The sequence below is a fragment of the Notamacropus eugenii genome, chromosome 4 (assembly GCF_028372415.1).
Source record: "Notamacropus eugenii isolate mMacEug1 chromosome 4, mMacEug1.pri_v2, whole genome shotgun sequence".
NCBI lineage: Eukaryota > Metazoa > Chordata > Mammalia > Diprotodontia > Macropodidae > Notamacropus > Notamacropus eugenii.
Window position 1 is genome coordinate 148,639,321 of NC_092875.1, and position 14,934 is coordinate 148,654,254.

General features: G+C 34.6%; 1 protein-coding gene across 12 annotated transcripts in view; it reads left to right on the plus strand.

Annotated features, from left to right (window-relative positions):
- Positions 1-14,934, plus strand: part of UBR5 (ubiquitin protein ligase E3 component n-recognin 5) — a 180,566-nt gene that overhangs the window by 61,670 nt on the left and 103,962 nt on the right. For 10 of the 12 annotated variants that reach the window (XR_011965807.1, XM_072603357.1, XM_072603347.1 and 7 more), the window contains exons 5-7: positions 507-626; positions 13,675-13,864; positions 14,452-14,611. Coding sequence is in view for 9 of the 12 variants with exons in the window: in XM_072603347.1 (XP_072459448.1) it covers positions 507-626; positions 13,675-13,864; positions 14,452-14,611 (470 nt within the window). In the remaining 3 variants the exon portion in view is untranslated. The remainder of the gene's footprint in view (positions 1-506; positions 627-13,674; positions 13,865-14,451; positions 14,612-14,934) is intronic. The other 2 variants (XM_072603356.1, XM_072603358.1) reach the window with 1 other exon arrangement.

Genomic DNA, 14,934 nt, shown 5'->3' on the forward strand with positions numbered 1-14,934 from the left:
ACTCTCTGGATGGAATGCTTTGAAGTTTGTAATAGGCTCGATAATAGACATTTTTTTTTATATGAGTCTATTTTGGCTGAATTGACTTTGTAGGTCATATTAAAATTTTACCTTAATGTTTATAGCAACAAGCAGAACTGATTTGACTGTAGTTTAACTGCCTAACTGAACCCTAAATTTGGGAGCTAAAAACTTCTGTGTGATATATATATATTTTACTGAATATCAGACAATTAAATGTTATGTTTAACATTTATTTGGAATTACATTTTTCACAGTGACAACATAATGGATTGCTAGTGAATAAAACATGTTAGCTCTGTCTTCTAATTTCAAGTTAAAGTTTTAGTATTTTAGTTAGATTAGCATGGAATATTCCCCAAGGGTGTTGCTTAAGCTGGTATGTTACCAGAATAAGTCCCTGAGAATTGAGACCTGGGATTCCAGGTTTTGTTCCTAACCCGTTTGGGATTGTTTTGTGACTGATCTACATCTTTTATTTTCAGTTCAAAGTTGAGCAGTGGCTCAGGGGCAGGAAGGACATCCAGGCCAGGCAGGACTAGTGACTCCCCATGGTTTCTGTCTGGTTCTGAAACTCTGGGCAGACTGGCAGGCAACACCCTTGGGTAAGTTTTGATAGGATTGAGGCTGCAATTTGTTTGTATCTTAGTCTTGTATGTGTCTACACACATATAAACTGTTTTACTATATGCATAAAGAACACTTATAGTCAGTAATGGTCTAGTTAGGGATTGAGGATACTTACTGATTAGAGTTTGAGGCAGGGATCTCATGTTTAATTATTCCATACTATGTAGACATAAACTAACAGTATATATAGAATTTGTTAATCATGCTGTTTGTCAATGTTATCAGTATTTTTAAAACTTTTAAAAAGGATGAATATCTGACTTGATTAAAAGGATGATTTTTAAGCCATAATGATAAGATGTGTGCCCACTGTTAATAACTTTTTAATATGGGAATCAAGCCAGTCATTAGTTTCTTCTGATTATTCAGATCTTTTAGCCATTTATGATCAGTTAATTGAGCATTCTAAAATTCTGCAGCTGATATTCTGTTATTTGCAAAATTTGAACCACAAATAAAGGAAAGTTTTACCTTTGTCCTTTTTCCTTTAACAAATTCACTCTAACCACCAAATGGCATATAGTAGCTCCCTCTTTTTAATGAAGGTTTAAACTATAGCCAAAATAACAAGTGACCCCAGTATTTCAGCTCTGTCATACATAAATCAGTGTTAATTGTTTTATTATTAAACATATATTCGGCACGTAAATATTTCCATCAGGCCATTTTCATTTGAAACATCTTTCCTCGATGAAAGATAAACTGTCTATAATGAAAATTTTTAATAAATGTACTAAATGTTTGCTGAATAAGATCTTTAAAAATGCTCTAAAATATTTTAAAATCATAAGAATAATTCTGGAAAACTGAAAAATAAATTCTAAATTTTATAATTTTGAGACTTTAAGATAAACTATTTAATAGTTTTTATGAGTAGATGAATCCTTAAGGAAATGATCAGAAATACTGGGTGATGAGAAATTTAATGAATTATGAATATATAGGAAGAAAAAAGACCTTGATAAAGAATCAGTTAAGATTGGAATTAAGATTTTAATGAGATGTCATAGAAAATTGCTTAAATACTTTGGGAAACTGAAATGGTGGACTGAAGGGTGAGAGTATGAAAATAACATATTATATATTGAAAGATGACTAAAATATATGATTGAATATTGTATTTACCTAGATTGATAGAAGAAAAATGAGTATTGAATATGTTTAAAATAGAGCTAAAGTAAATATATTTTGACCACGTCTTTCTGCTTAGCACAGTGCCTTACACATAATAGATATAACTAATACCAGATCTTAATGATAGGCTTTTATTTAAGTTTTGCTTTTGCTTTCTCAGTAATCTTGAATGAATCTAACTTAAGTGAATAAGACCTCTTTTACCCACAATTCTTTTTTGAGGAACAAAGCATCTCTAAGCTTTTGTGAAACTCCTTTTTAGTGGTCTGGAGGAAAGGCTTAGAAGGTAGAGCATTATGTAAATATATTGTGCATGTAAACCCACTTTTATCAATATTTGGACATTTGCCTTTTAAAAGAATATTTCTTAATGTTTGCAAAGAATTCTGAATTGCCACAAGTTTTTTTTTTTTTTTTTGTGGTGGCTGTTGGATTTTTTTGACCTAGGGAATGTAAAACTTACTTCCATGGCATGGTGACATTTGTCCCCATTTTGCCAATTTAAAAAAAAATAGATATTTGTTAAATAAGATTAAACTTAATGTCTTATTTTTGTAGATACTATTAATGGAAAGATTCAGTTATAGTAGAATTTTACTGTTTTCAAAAAATGGAACTAGTTTAATAATAATATAATCATAACTAATATTCAAGTTTTAAGTAAAATCTGTATTAGCCCTATATAGGGTAGAACTAATTCTGAAGAAATAAAAGTTCTTGGGAAGATTTATTTTTTTTCAAAAATTTCCTTCTGCTACAACCCATCGGAGAAGTTTTAATCTTTTATTGTGTTATATTAGTCCTGCATTTTTTTCTTTTCCTAAGTTTGGTAATAAAATTGTAATCATCTAGTGAAAAATATTTTTGTATTTTACTTTCCTTTCCTCTGTAGCCTCATTTCTAACACTGTCCTCTTACAGTCCCACCTAGTAAGTCTGTGAACCTATGGTCCAAAGTAGTTCTTACTGCTGGTGATTTATCTGTATAAAATGCTCAGCTGGTGGTCAGTGGATAGAGTGCTGGCCCTGGAGTCGGGAAGACTTGAGTTCAAATCCAATTTCAGATACTTAATTTCTACATGACCCTGGACAAATCACTTAAAAGGTTATCTCAGTTTCTGAGATAGGGATAATAACAACACCTACCCATTAAGGTTATTGTGAAGATCAATAATCTTTATAAGTAGATAAATAGATAATATTTGTAATAAAAAAAAAAAGTACCTGGAACATAATAGGTACTATATAAATACTTATTCTCTCCCTTGAACTGGAACTTAATTTGGTGTCATGAATGATTAATTTTGGCTTTTGTGAAAGAGCAATTCCATTACATTGATGATGAAATTGTTTATGCTACAATTGATAATTATATTGGGAAACCAAGGAAATGTATATAATTAATTATAATAAATGTATGTTGTTGTAGTCTTAATATCAGAAAGTCTCATCATAAGTAAGTTTTAGAGAGATGTACTTTCACATAACTGAACTAGGAAAATTCAAGAAAGTGCTTTGATAGCTTTCACGTGACATGAATGTTAGCTTTTGGCCTTGTTATTGTGACAGTGATCACTGCCACCTTCTACTACGAATCATTTAAACAACAGACACTTGATAAGGGCCAACTTTGTGTCAGGCTCTATACTAGTTGCTCAATATACAAAGGTAATAATTCTGCTCTAGAAGCACTTATATTTTTACGTGGAGACAATATGCGTATAAATACATATTAACAAAATAAATACAAGGCCTACTTGCAAGTGTTCAGCGTAGGTACTTTTATCTTGATATTCAAAAGATGAGTAGAATGATTTCATTGATTCAAGAACTTGGACCTCCTTACTGTCATTCTGTGTCCAGATGTGAGAGAGTCATATAGATATGACTCTGGAGATATGGATGATGTTGAAGCAACATCAGGGCATATGTATAATTTCAAAGATGAGGATGAGTGGCTTTTGTATATTAATAATTCTCTTATGGATAATTGCTGTTTTGATGGATTATTTTTATGGCTACGTAAGTAATAAAAATTTATGTGTTTTCTTGTAACCTTTCAGTTTTTTTCTCTTGTTCTCACTGAATGACAGATTATGCTATAAACTTATAGCTATTTAGAGCTGTTATAGATGGAAAGGAGCTTAGAGGTCACATAGTCTCCTTCATTTCACAGAAGAGAAAGCTGAGGGCCAGAGAAGTGCTGTCACTTGCCCAGCATCTCACAGGCAGGAGTCTGTAGAACTGGCATCTCAGCCTTCATTCTCGGGATCTAGAATCAGTACTTTTCCTCACTTTATCTTGCTGGTTCCCCACTAAAATCTTATTTTTTATTTCACAAATTGTCGTTAAGTGCCTGCTCCATGGAAAGTACTGAGGAAACACAAATTTAAGGTGGATAATCTCAGTTCTCAGGAAGCTTATCTAGTAGCTGACAGTTCTGTGACTTGTCATTTCATAGTTTATAAAGTAATTTCAAATTCTCATTATGCTATAGGCTTATAATGCATGTATAATGCTGTAAGCATCCATGGATCGGAGAGGGTATAACAAAAATGTTGCAGTGGACCCCCAAGAAACAAAACAAAACAGACTTAGAGCACTGAATCCTGATTGAGGACATTCAAGTAGTCTAGTGAGTCATTTTCCCAGCCTAAGTCAGCATAGGGAATCAAACAGGGAATTCTGCAAATGCTGGGGATGTGATGTGGTGCAGAGCACTCCACATTTAGAGCACACTAACATCCAAGGAGAGGGTGAGAACCAGGGCAGGTTCACAACCAGGGAGGCCTAGACCCACACTAGGGCACTGCTATGGGGACAGGTTCAAACTGACAGCTTTGTTGCCCAGTACCCAGTTCTGTGATCCAGGGCACATTGACAAAGGGACCTTTGCTCCCATCGCCCAGCTAGTCTCAGGCTCCCTCAAGTTTGTACTGTGAGAAGAACACATTCAAAAGTAGGCATCTGCAGTATGGCAGTAGAGTGAAGTATTATTAATTCCAGTCACCAGCCCAACCTGAAGTTTGCAGAGAAGTCATCAGGCAGGAATCTCAGACAAAAGCTTGTAATTTTCCAGCTGGCTAAGAGCGGCTTAGTCCAGCAGCAACTATTGTTACTCAGACCCAAATTCAGATCAGGAGTGGAGGGGAAACAACACGATAATCTGACTTATCGCTGAATCAGACCTCTTTGGGAGTGCTGAAATATCAAGTACAAAAATCAAGAAGTAGGCTAAAAGATTGAGTAACAAAAAAAGAATTGTGTCATAAAAGGGGTTCTGGTGATAGGGGTGCTCAAGACACAAAGTTGGAAGAAAAGAATGACTTCAGAACATCTCTGAGCAAAAACTTGCTGAACAGCACAGCTTGAGCCCAAGTTCAGCTGGAAGAGATGAGTCAAGAATTTACAAAACCTTACCCAAATACCAAACACTCTCAGAAAATTAGAACAGACCAATTAAAACAAATATTAAAACAAAGCCGAAAGATTAAAAAATTAGAAGGAAATATAAGTTATATATTATATATAGTTATATATAGCTATGAGATATAAATTATCTCATAGAAAAAGCAACAGGAGAAAAATTTAAGAATCATTAGATTACCAGAGTTTAATGAGCAAAAGAAGCCTAGACAGCATCTTTCAAGAAATCTTTCAAAAAGACATCTCAGAACTCTTAGAACCATCGGGCTAAGTGGAAATAGAAGGATCCACCAGTCACATCCTTTTAAAAAGATGCCCAAATGGAAAACTTTCAGTGTTACGTTAGCTAAGGTCCAGAACTTCCAGTTCATAGAAAAAAGGCTGGCAGTAGCCAGAAGGAAAGTACTTAAGTAGTGATCCACAGTCAGGGCTGTGCATGATTTAGTTGCCAACACTGTAAATGAGCTTGGAATACCATATTTCCAGAAAGTAAAGGATATAGACAGTCTTATAACCAAGAATTATTTACCCAGCAAAGCTACAGCTGAAAAAAATGGATCTTTAATGGAATAGAAGCATTCCTAATGAAACGACTGGAGAGCTGTGTAGAAACTTTGAAGGTCAAACATAGTGGTTAAGAGATGATGTATAGATATGATAAAATTATGAAGGATTTGGCTTCATATAAAAGTAGGAAAACTGACATGAACTGATGCAGAGTTTTGTTGTTCACTTGTGTCCTACTCTTTGCGACCTCATTTAGGGTTTCTTGGCAAAATTACTGGCGCAGTTTGCCATTTCCTTCTACAGCTCATTTTACAGATGAAGAAACAGAAAAATGGGTGAAGTGATTTGCTCAGGGTCCCACAGCTAGTAAGTGTCTGAGGCTGGATTTGAACTCAGGAAGATGAGTCTTCCAGACTTCAGACCTGGCACTCTATCTAGTACCTAACCATCCATATTGTAGATGGATAACTTGAAAGAATTCTGAATAGTGTAATGACCAACCACAATTCCAGAGGACTAATGATGAAACATGCTACCCACCTCCTGATAGAAATGGAGGATATAGGGCACAGAATTAGACATAAAATTTGAATGTGGCTGATGTGGAATTTTGTTTTCTTGAGTAGTATGCATGTTTGTAATAAGGGTTTTACTTTTCTTTTGCTATTAGGGGGCAAGGGTGTAGGCTGGGGTAAAAAAAAGGTCAGATTTTTTATGATTGAGAACAGCATAATTTTTTTTTTAAAGATAGGCTTGGATTGCAGGTGATCATATTGCCACATTTTGTAGACTTGGGAACAACCCAGAAAAATGAAATGATTCTGTCAAGGTTGGATAACTAAACAGAGTGGCAATTTGATCTCAAGTCTTCCTACTATAATCCTCTCTTTCCAGTGTTATCTAAAGGAAATTTTTATCAAAGTAATCCTGTGTTTAATCCAGAAAATAAAGTACATTTTTTCTGTTACTAACAAGGAAGGCATGAATTGCCCTCAGTTGGTCTGAACTACCTTATGTTAGTAGATATAATTAGTTTATTGGAAAGTCTTAACTATTGCTACATCAAAGTAAACTAAATTGATACAATTAACATTAAGTTGTTAGTTTTCCTTTTATGAAGTAAAATTCCATTCTTCAATGAAGAATGAGCATAGGGGCCATCGGATCACAGATTTCTAGCTGGATACTTCAGTTGGTCTCTGATTTTTCTCTGCATTATTATCTTACTAGGATAAGGTAGAGCAACAAACAGATTGTAATAATTGGAAGGAGACTATCATTAGTAAAATTTTCTATTAAAAACTCAAAGTAATGTAAGTTTATAACTAGATGATTGAAATTTCCTTTTATAAACTCCACCAGATTTCCATCAGTGATACCTTAATGAAAAATAAATTTTAATACGTAAGTTAGATATAGTGAAGTGCCCAGGGAGTGTCCACATAATGGTTGGGTTGTCCCTGGTAGAGGAATAGAGCCTGAGGAAAAGCCTGCTGGTTTTGAAGTAATGAAGGTTTATGCAGAGGCTGGTTTCCGAACTGGAAGCATTGGATTTACTATTTATGTTCTTACTGTCACTGAAATATCGAAAGATGGAGAATATTCTGTTATTTAGGAACATAGGGAAGAAGAGAGAATGGTTCGTGTGTGAAGACACCATTAAAGTTCTGCAGTGTCATAAACCAGTATATATTGAGTATTTAGAAAAATTGAAATTAGGCTGCTCACAAAACAATGGTTCCCACCCTTCCAGACAATTCTTTATATATAATTTCTGTCACCTACTGTGAGATAAATATCCATGTGACTGTACACAATATCTCTGGGAGAAAGTGTTTTAACGTCTCTTGTTTAAATCCTTGAATTGTCATGCAACATTTATTCAGACAGTTTTCATATTTTTCAAATGCTTTGAAATGTTTCCCTTTTTAAAATATTTCAGTTAACCGAAGCCTTATGCTTGTTTTTAAAAAGATGCCTTTGTGCTCTTTCCCCTTCTCCAAACAGTTGTTATTTTTGTTTTTCATACGGCTTTTCATTCTAATTTTCAGCATTGATCAGTGGTAGTTGAGAAGATTTGAGGTACTGATACAAGTTTGTCCTCCAATTATTTGAGGGCCTGCTGAAGTATTTATCAGGAATAGATAAGGAATATGTCATTGTCCAAGTATTTCAAGTAATTTTAAGTCATAATCCTTAAGACAGTGTGTTGGGGGGGGTAGTTATAGAAACCCATTTCTCATACTTGAATTTCTAGTTATGTGAAGGTTCCTCTTAGTTTATAAGTAGAAATGATGCTTTTTAGCTTTTAAAGTCCCAGCTGAGAACACTTGAGCTGACAAAATTGTTATTGGCCAGCTGGTTGGACAACCAAGGAAATTTGGTTTCAATGCATGGATTTATTTCCATGATCTTAAATCAGTGTATTATCTTGCCCTGTTTTACCTCACATGTCTAATTATTAAAAATAAAAATCTTTAACCAGTTTTTCTGTCGTAGTCATTTCTGTGTTAATAATATACTACTCTTGCAATTTTGTGTAAGATATTTTAGCTCACACTGAAACATTGACTATCAGGTAATCATTTTGTTTGTGGCTTTTTTCCCCATGACGATTGAATTAATATAAAAAATACAAATTGACCTTTAATACAGCTTAGTCCTATTTAATACCATGTAGCACATGACATCAGAAGATGAGCTCCTCAGTTCGGAAGAGCTTGAAGAACTGTAGTCCCAGGGTTCTTAAAATTTTTCCCCTTGAGATTCCCTTCCGCTTTCGTGTTTTTGGCAGTGTTTGTTACCTTTCCATGACCTGAGAGCATGAACAGTGCAAAGTGATCATGCTTTGTGTTCAGAAGCTAGGTTGCCCTTGGATTCATTTTGTGTTTGGTTTTTTTGAGTTCAGAAACCTTTTATGTTGCCAAATTCTTCCACCACGCCATGTGGGGGTCACAACCCACAGTTTAAGAAGCGCTGCTATAGTCTTAACCATGTCACAAAGACTCAGACAGGACGTTACAACATTTAGCCCTCTAAAGTATTTCGGGTAGCCTGTGAAAAATAGAAAGGATATAAAACAGGCCTCTGTAACATACTTCTTGCACCCCACTGGCTGTATCTTGTGTAGGCCTGCTGCAGAACAATTCTTCTCATTTCATAGAAGTATTAGTAAAAATCATGGATTAAACAAGACAGAAGTTGCTGAAACTTCTTATTTCTTAAAACTATGTGAAAGTTATTTTATTTTTGATATTCTTAACTTGAGAGCTGGCATATTGCTGGAATGGATGAATTACATCCATATAGCTGTCTTTGCTATAAATGATGACTCAGAGTGAGTGTAAATAGCAGTTGTTTCTATTTTGGCCAGAAATCTTCAGGGTCTTTCCCTTCCAGATTGATTTTTTTTTTTTAACTAAATAAAATAGGCTATTCTTTGCCTCATATCTTATCCATCCTTAATTGTGAAATGTGTGTTGCCTCAGTCAAACTGAGACCTAGGAAAGACCTGAACTTAAAAAGACCAAGGTCTCCCACTGTATCTGGGGCCATCTCCCGTTGTCCTGATTTATATCTTGCCACTGGACTCAGATGGCTCCAGAGGGAGAAGTGGGGCTGGTGACTTTGCACAGCCCTGCCTCACTTAAATCCAGTTCACTTCCAAGCCATGGCATCACCTTCCTGATGTCATGGTCCTTTTAGAGAATGAAGGATAAACAACAAAAATGAAAAGATGATTCGAGGCATTTGGTTTCATCCTGCATCCAAATGTTCAAAGAATCAGTTCATTGGATGCCTGGTCATCTGTAATGGACAGTTAATCACAAACTCAAATATGGTCATACAGGTAATTACACCTTGTTGAACAATATGCATTGCAAAAGAATCTTTGAAGAACAAATGCTGTGCAGAGTTGGGGAAGATCCTCATGACTGAATCAATTGATAGTATTTGAAATCAAGACCTGAAAAAGATCAAATGTGGAACTTTTAAAAGCCTCATTGTAGAATGTAAATTTTTCTTCAAGTAGAGAGTTGTAATTTAGTAAATGTGGAGAGCACTTTATAGCAGAAATGAAAAATTGACTCACTTCTTTAGATAGTAAAATGACTGAATATACAAATAAAAAAGGATAAAGGTGGGGGTGGGGGATGTGATTATAGTAGTTTCAGCCCAACTACAAAGTCAGAAATGGAGGTAAGCATTTGTTTTAAGTGATATAAAATACTCACCATAATGAAGAAATTGTGTCCCAGAACTGCCTTAACCAACAAATACATTATTTCTTTGCCAAATAGAGATTCACCAATATAGCCAGGGGCAATATTGTTTTAGTAGGAGCTCTTTTGAAAAAACCTGCGAAGAAGAAGGTTCACAGAAGATTGAACAGCTAGATTGCCCTAGCTGGTGAGAGAAATGAATCTATACAGATCTTGGCAAGAAATCCAGTTAAGCAAGATCATATAGAGAGTATTGATAGATGAAACTGGGAAGACTGATAGACTCTTAAGTTATATGTGACCCAATAGGCTATCTCCTCCAACCTATCAGGTAGGTTACTTGTTTTCTGCTTGAAGACCTGATTTCAGGGGTAATATACTTGACAGCTCTATTCTTAAAAAATTTGACTTTATGTCAAGTTTCTGAAAAGCTGTTGTGTTAGCTGAAGTCTTCCCTTCAGGATGTACTGATTCCCTGGCACCTTAAGTTGATAGTCCTCTGATATTTTAATTTATACTTCCTGCTGTCTTGATCACTGTCTTCTGACTGTATTCTTCATCAAAAATGCCTCATTTCTGTAGAAATATGATTCTTGTATTATTGTAATATGTTTGTAAGATCAATTTTACCTAAAATGTGCTCCCTGGCTTATGACATGTATTTCAGTAAGTCTGTTGAAACTCTCTCTCTGCTTTCTCTTTCATTCAGAAGTTCATGTAAAGATACGCAGTTGGAGGAGGTTTCTGTACTGAATGGTTATTTTGACAAAGGGAAAATATTCATCTTTTGTAATTAACTTTGTCATAGTAGTCATTTTGAAATTTTGATTTAGGAACTCAGAATTAGCATCCTATCGCACTGTGGTTTAAGAAAATTGCTGATGATGAATATTCTTTTATGTTCCTCGAATATGAGATGGTTGAAAAACTTATTTTTAACCAAATATTTATAGCGGAAAACTGGGAAGTTACAACCTTGATGGTTTTGTCAATATTGAAATTAAGGTAAACTGAGGCAATGAAATTCTGAACATGTTCAATTTATTGATAAGGCTAGCAGTAAGAGGGGTCTTTAGCATCCTCAGCAATCCAAAAGATGCTGAATGAAGGTGATGGATCATCTTTAGAGACAAAAGGAGGAGCACCCAGAAAAATAGAAGGCAGCTTCATACATGGGGAAAAATATTACGATTGGTTACAAATCTTCAACCATCATAGACATGGGGAACGATATAATTGGATGGAAATTGGAAATGGGGAACTAGCAACCCCTCCTTCCATCTTGTTAGGAAATTCTGAATGATTTAGTCCAAGAATAAGTGATGGTGTCTAGGTAATAGTTCTCCTCTAATTGTACAAAGACAGGCAGTGATATAGAGATAACAAATTTCTTTTCATTAAAATGATTTATTGAGAAACTGAACTTTTCAACTTAATTCAGAGGAAGACTGAACTTCTGAACCTATGAACATCAGAACTTAAAGACAAAAATGTGACTTAGGCAGTTATAACAGAATAGAATTGGTGACAAAAATGTAGACTTTGTTTTGTTTTTCAGTTTTAAGGCCAGTTTATTTTGTCTCCTTAAATTTTGAACTTAAAAGTGTTAACTTTTATGTATTGTTGCAGCACTTTCAAAGTACTAAGTTAATTTTTTATGGATGCTGAAGCCACCATAATTTAAAATGGAAAAGATTGATTTGTTGTGGGAGATTTGGCTTTTCTTTTGGTTAAAGTAGATGTTGACTCTAGTATAGATTTCTCTTCCTGTCTATACCAGAAATTTCCAGTAATTTTTTTTCAATTTGCTTTTGTGTGGTAGAAAAGTAAAAATGCTTTTGGTAACAGTTGCACATTGAAATAACAGAACAAAAAATAGAAAACTCATTAGATAACAGAGGTTTCTAATGCTCTTATATATAGGTCTAGTTCACTGTCCTGACAATAAGATTGCCACCTGTTGGTTTGTTAACAATGCTGTGAATGTTGTCAAGATTGACTTAAAATAAATAATGGTACTTAAAAAAGGTTTTTGACATTGCATTGTAATAACTCAGCAATCAGCATCTCTTCGAAAGGACAATGAGATGAAGTAAAATCAGTTAGAAAGTATTGAGGTGCAGCTCAGTGGCAGTGGATAAAGGGCCAGGCCTGGAGTCAGGAAGACTTATCTTCCTGAGTTCAATTCTGGCCTCAGACCCTTACTAGTTGTGTGACCCTAGACAAGTCCCTTAACCCTGTTGCCTCAGTTTCCTCATCTGTCAAATGAGCTGGAGAAGGAAATGGCAAATCACTCCAATATCTCTGCTAAGAAAACCCCAAATAGGGTCACAAAAAGTTGAACACAACTGAAAAACAACTGAACAACAAGAAGAATGTATTGATGACACAGCTTTAGGAAACATGATAAAATGGAAAAGAGCACTCAACTTGGAGTCAAGAAATAAGGTTTCAGGTCCTTGCTCTCACATTCATTAGCTTTGTAAATTTTAAGTTTATAACTATGTGAGTGTGAAATATCTCTTCCATTCAAGTTGTCCTTAAATGCTTCATCATGGGGTGGAGGTTCTAGAAGGGAATGACAATAGAATGTAAGTTCTAACATGTCCTATGAAGCTGGAAAAAGATTGGAATATGATCTCCATTATGTTGTTTGATTCTTATTTAAGAACTAGCAGCAGTTTATCACCATCTTGATTCTAGGATGATAAGGATTTGTTGGTTTTTCCAGCCATAGCAAGTCTAGAAGGACTGTAGTTTCTGTTGAGGTAGAGAATACTCACCTGTCTCTTCAGATTATTTTTCAAGGATCTGATTGAATGGAAGAAAAATGTGGTAAATTATTATAGTGTTAATATCTTGGAGTGTTTTAACCTATATGCAGAAAAAGCATAGAAGACTAAAATTCATAGCGTGATGTAAATGACTTGTTTACTCTAGAATAGTCTCTTACATGATTTCCTTATTTACCTTAACCACAACTCTTTAAAAGTTTCTAATATCTAGAAGTCAGGTTTAAGTAATTCTGTCTTTACAGAAATATTAGAAAAATTAATTTTAGGAATTTAATGTAAGAACCTGGAGTCATGAAGTTCGTCAGTTGAACACTAACTTTGCATTTTTTCTGAGTTTTTGTTTTAATTTAGGTGGAAATTTTATTTTGGCACCTCAGCATACTTTGCTAAGTTGTTGTTAAGTCTTTTTTCAGTCATGTTATGACCTAATTTGGTTTTTTTTTCCCTCGCAAATATACTGAAGTCATTTGACATTTCCTTCTCCAGTCTTGCTAACCACAAAACACTTTTATCATACACCTCTACTTTTATATTTTGTAAAAAGAAATATAAAATATCTAAATTTAAACTTTTTGGCGCTTGTAGTTGTTGAATTTGAATTGTTTGAGTTTTTTTGAAAGAAAGTTCTGTGTTCCTCCTAATAATATACTGGCGTTGCTTTTGAAAATAATCACTGTACAATAGGTGTAACAAAACTTGGTTATAGCAAATTGTATACCAAATACGTTTTTTTTCTTTACCAACTTTCTCTGTTTTAGGACAAAGCTAATTAAAACCTCAGTTAATTCTTGTTCTTCTGTCAGGATGAACTACCATGATATATGGATAAGTAAATTTGTTTTAAATTCAATGAAGTGGAAATTTGACAGCCTTCTCTTTTTTTGAAATTTTGCAAAAATTAAAGATACTAATTGTACAAATCATTTTTCAAATATTTAGAAGTCGCTGGAGTTCGGGAGTGGGTGGAAGTGGAGGAGGATCTTCTGGCAGATCGTCTGCTGGAGCTCGAGACTCAAGACGACAGACCAGAGTTATTCGGACAGGACGGGATCGAGGCTCTGGCCTCTTGGGCAGTCAGCCCCAGCCTGTTATTCCTGCATCTGTCATTCCAGAAGAACTCATTTCACAGGTATGTTAATTATATTCAAGTATAGTTAGGTACATTGTGAGTTAGAAACAACTCAAGGCTAACATACAGGAGTATATTAAGAATATATGATCTCATCAATATAGGGAACTTTTTCCACTTGGTCGTTATTAAATCCTGGGGAACGGCCTGAAACATAGAAGTTGAGTGACCTGTCAAGGGTTATTCAGCTAATATCAAAGACAAGAGCTAATCCCAGATCTTCCTGATTTCAAGCCCTTCCTCTTAACCCCTCTACCAAACTACTTCTCTTCTTCAAGATTTAGCATGCTGAAGTAACAAACTAGATAGCTCTTTTTTTCCCTTAGAACAGGGACCTTTATTGGAAAATGGCATAGAAAAAAACAGTAGCTACAAATTTGGGATTTATTATGAACTTTATTTTTTTAAAGGCAAGTAATAAGAATTTCGTAGTTTTATATGGAATCTTTTTGTGTTTTACTGTGAACAATAAAATGTTCTTTGGTGTTTCAGTTCAGTATAACAAAATAGGGGAATGGGGAGAAGAAATAAAATTTAAAAAATGGCTTAAAAGATGACAAACCCTTTCTCATGTATTTTCTCCCAAGGCCCAAGTTGTTTTACAGGGGAAGTCTAGAAGTGTTATTATTCGGGAACTCCAGCGAACAAATCTTGATGTAAATCTTGCTGTAAATAATTTGCTCAGCCGTGATGATGAAGATGGAGATGATGGGGATGATACTGCAAGTGAATCATATCTACCTGGAGGTTGGTAGATTATTGTAATTGACTACTTGTGCACAGACTTTCTTTTGGATCTTTTAGGGGTTTTCTGTCTTGTTGAAGTAATAAATTTCACTTTGAAGAGAAAATGTTAGTGGTATAACCATTCAGGTTTTTATTACTTAGTGGATTTTACTTAGTAAGTAGCACTGAATATTGGCTTGTGTGCTTTTGATAGATTACTTTTCAAGTTTTATACATAAATGTAAAATTGGGCAACAAATATAAGTTCCACAACTTGTAAAACTTAGGTTTATTCTGTTGTGAATTTATAATTTATCAATCCATCTAATTATGTGGACTCTGTG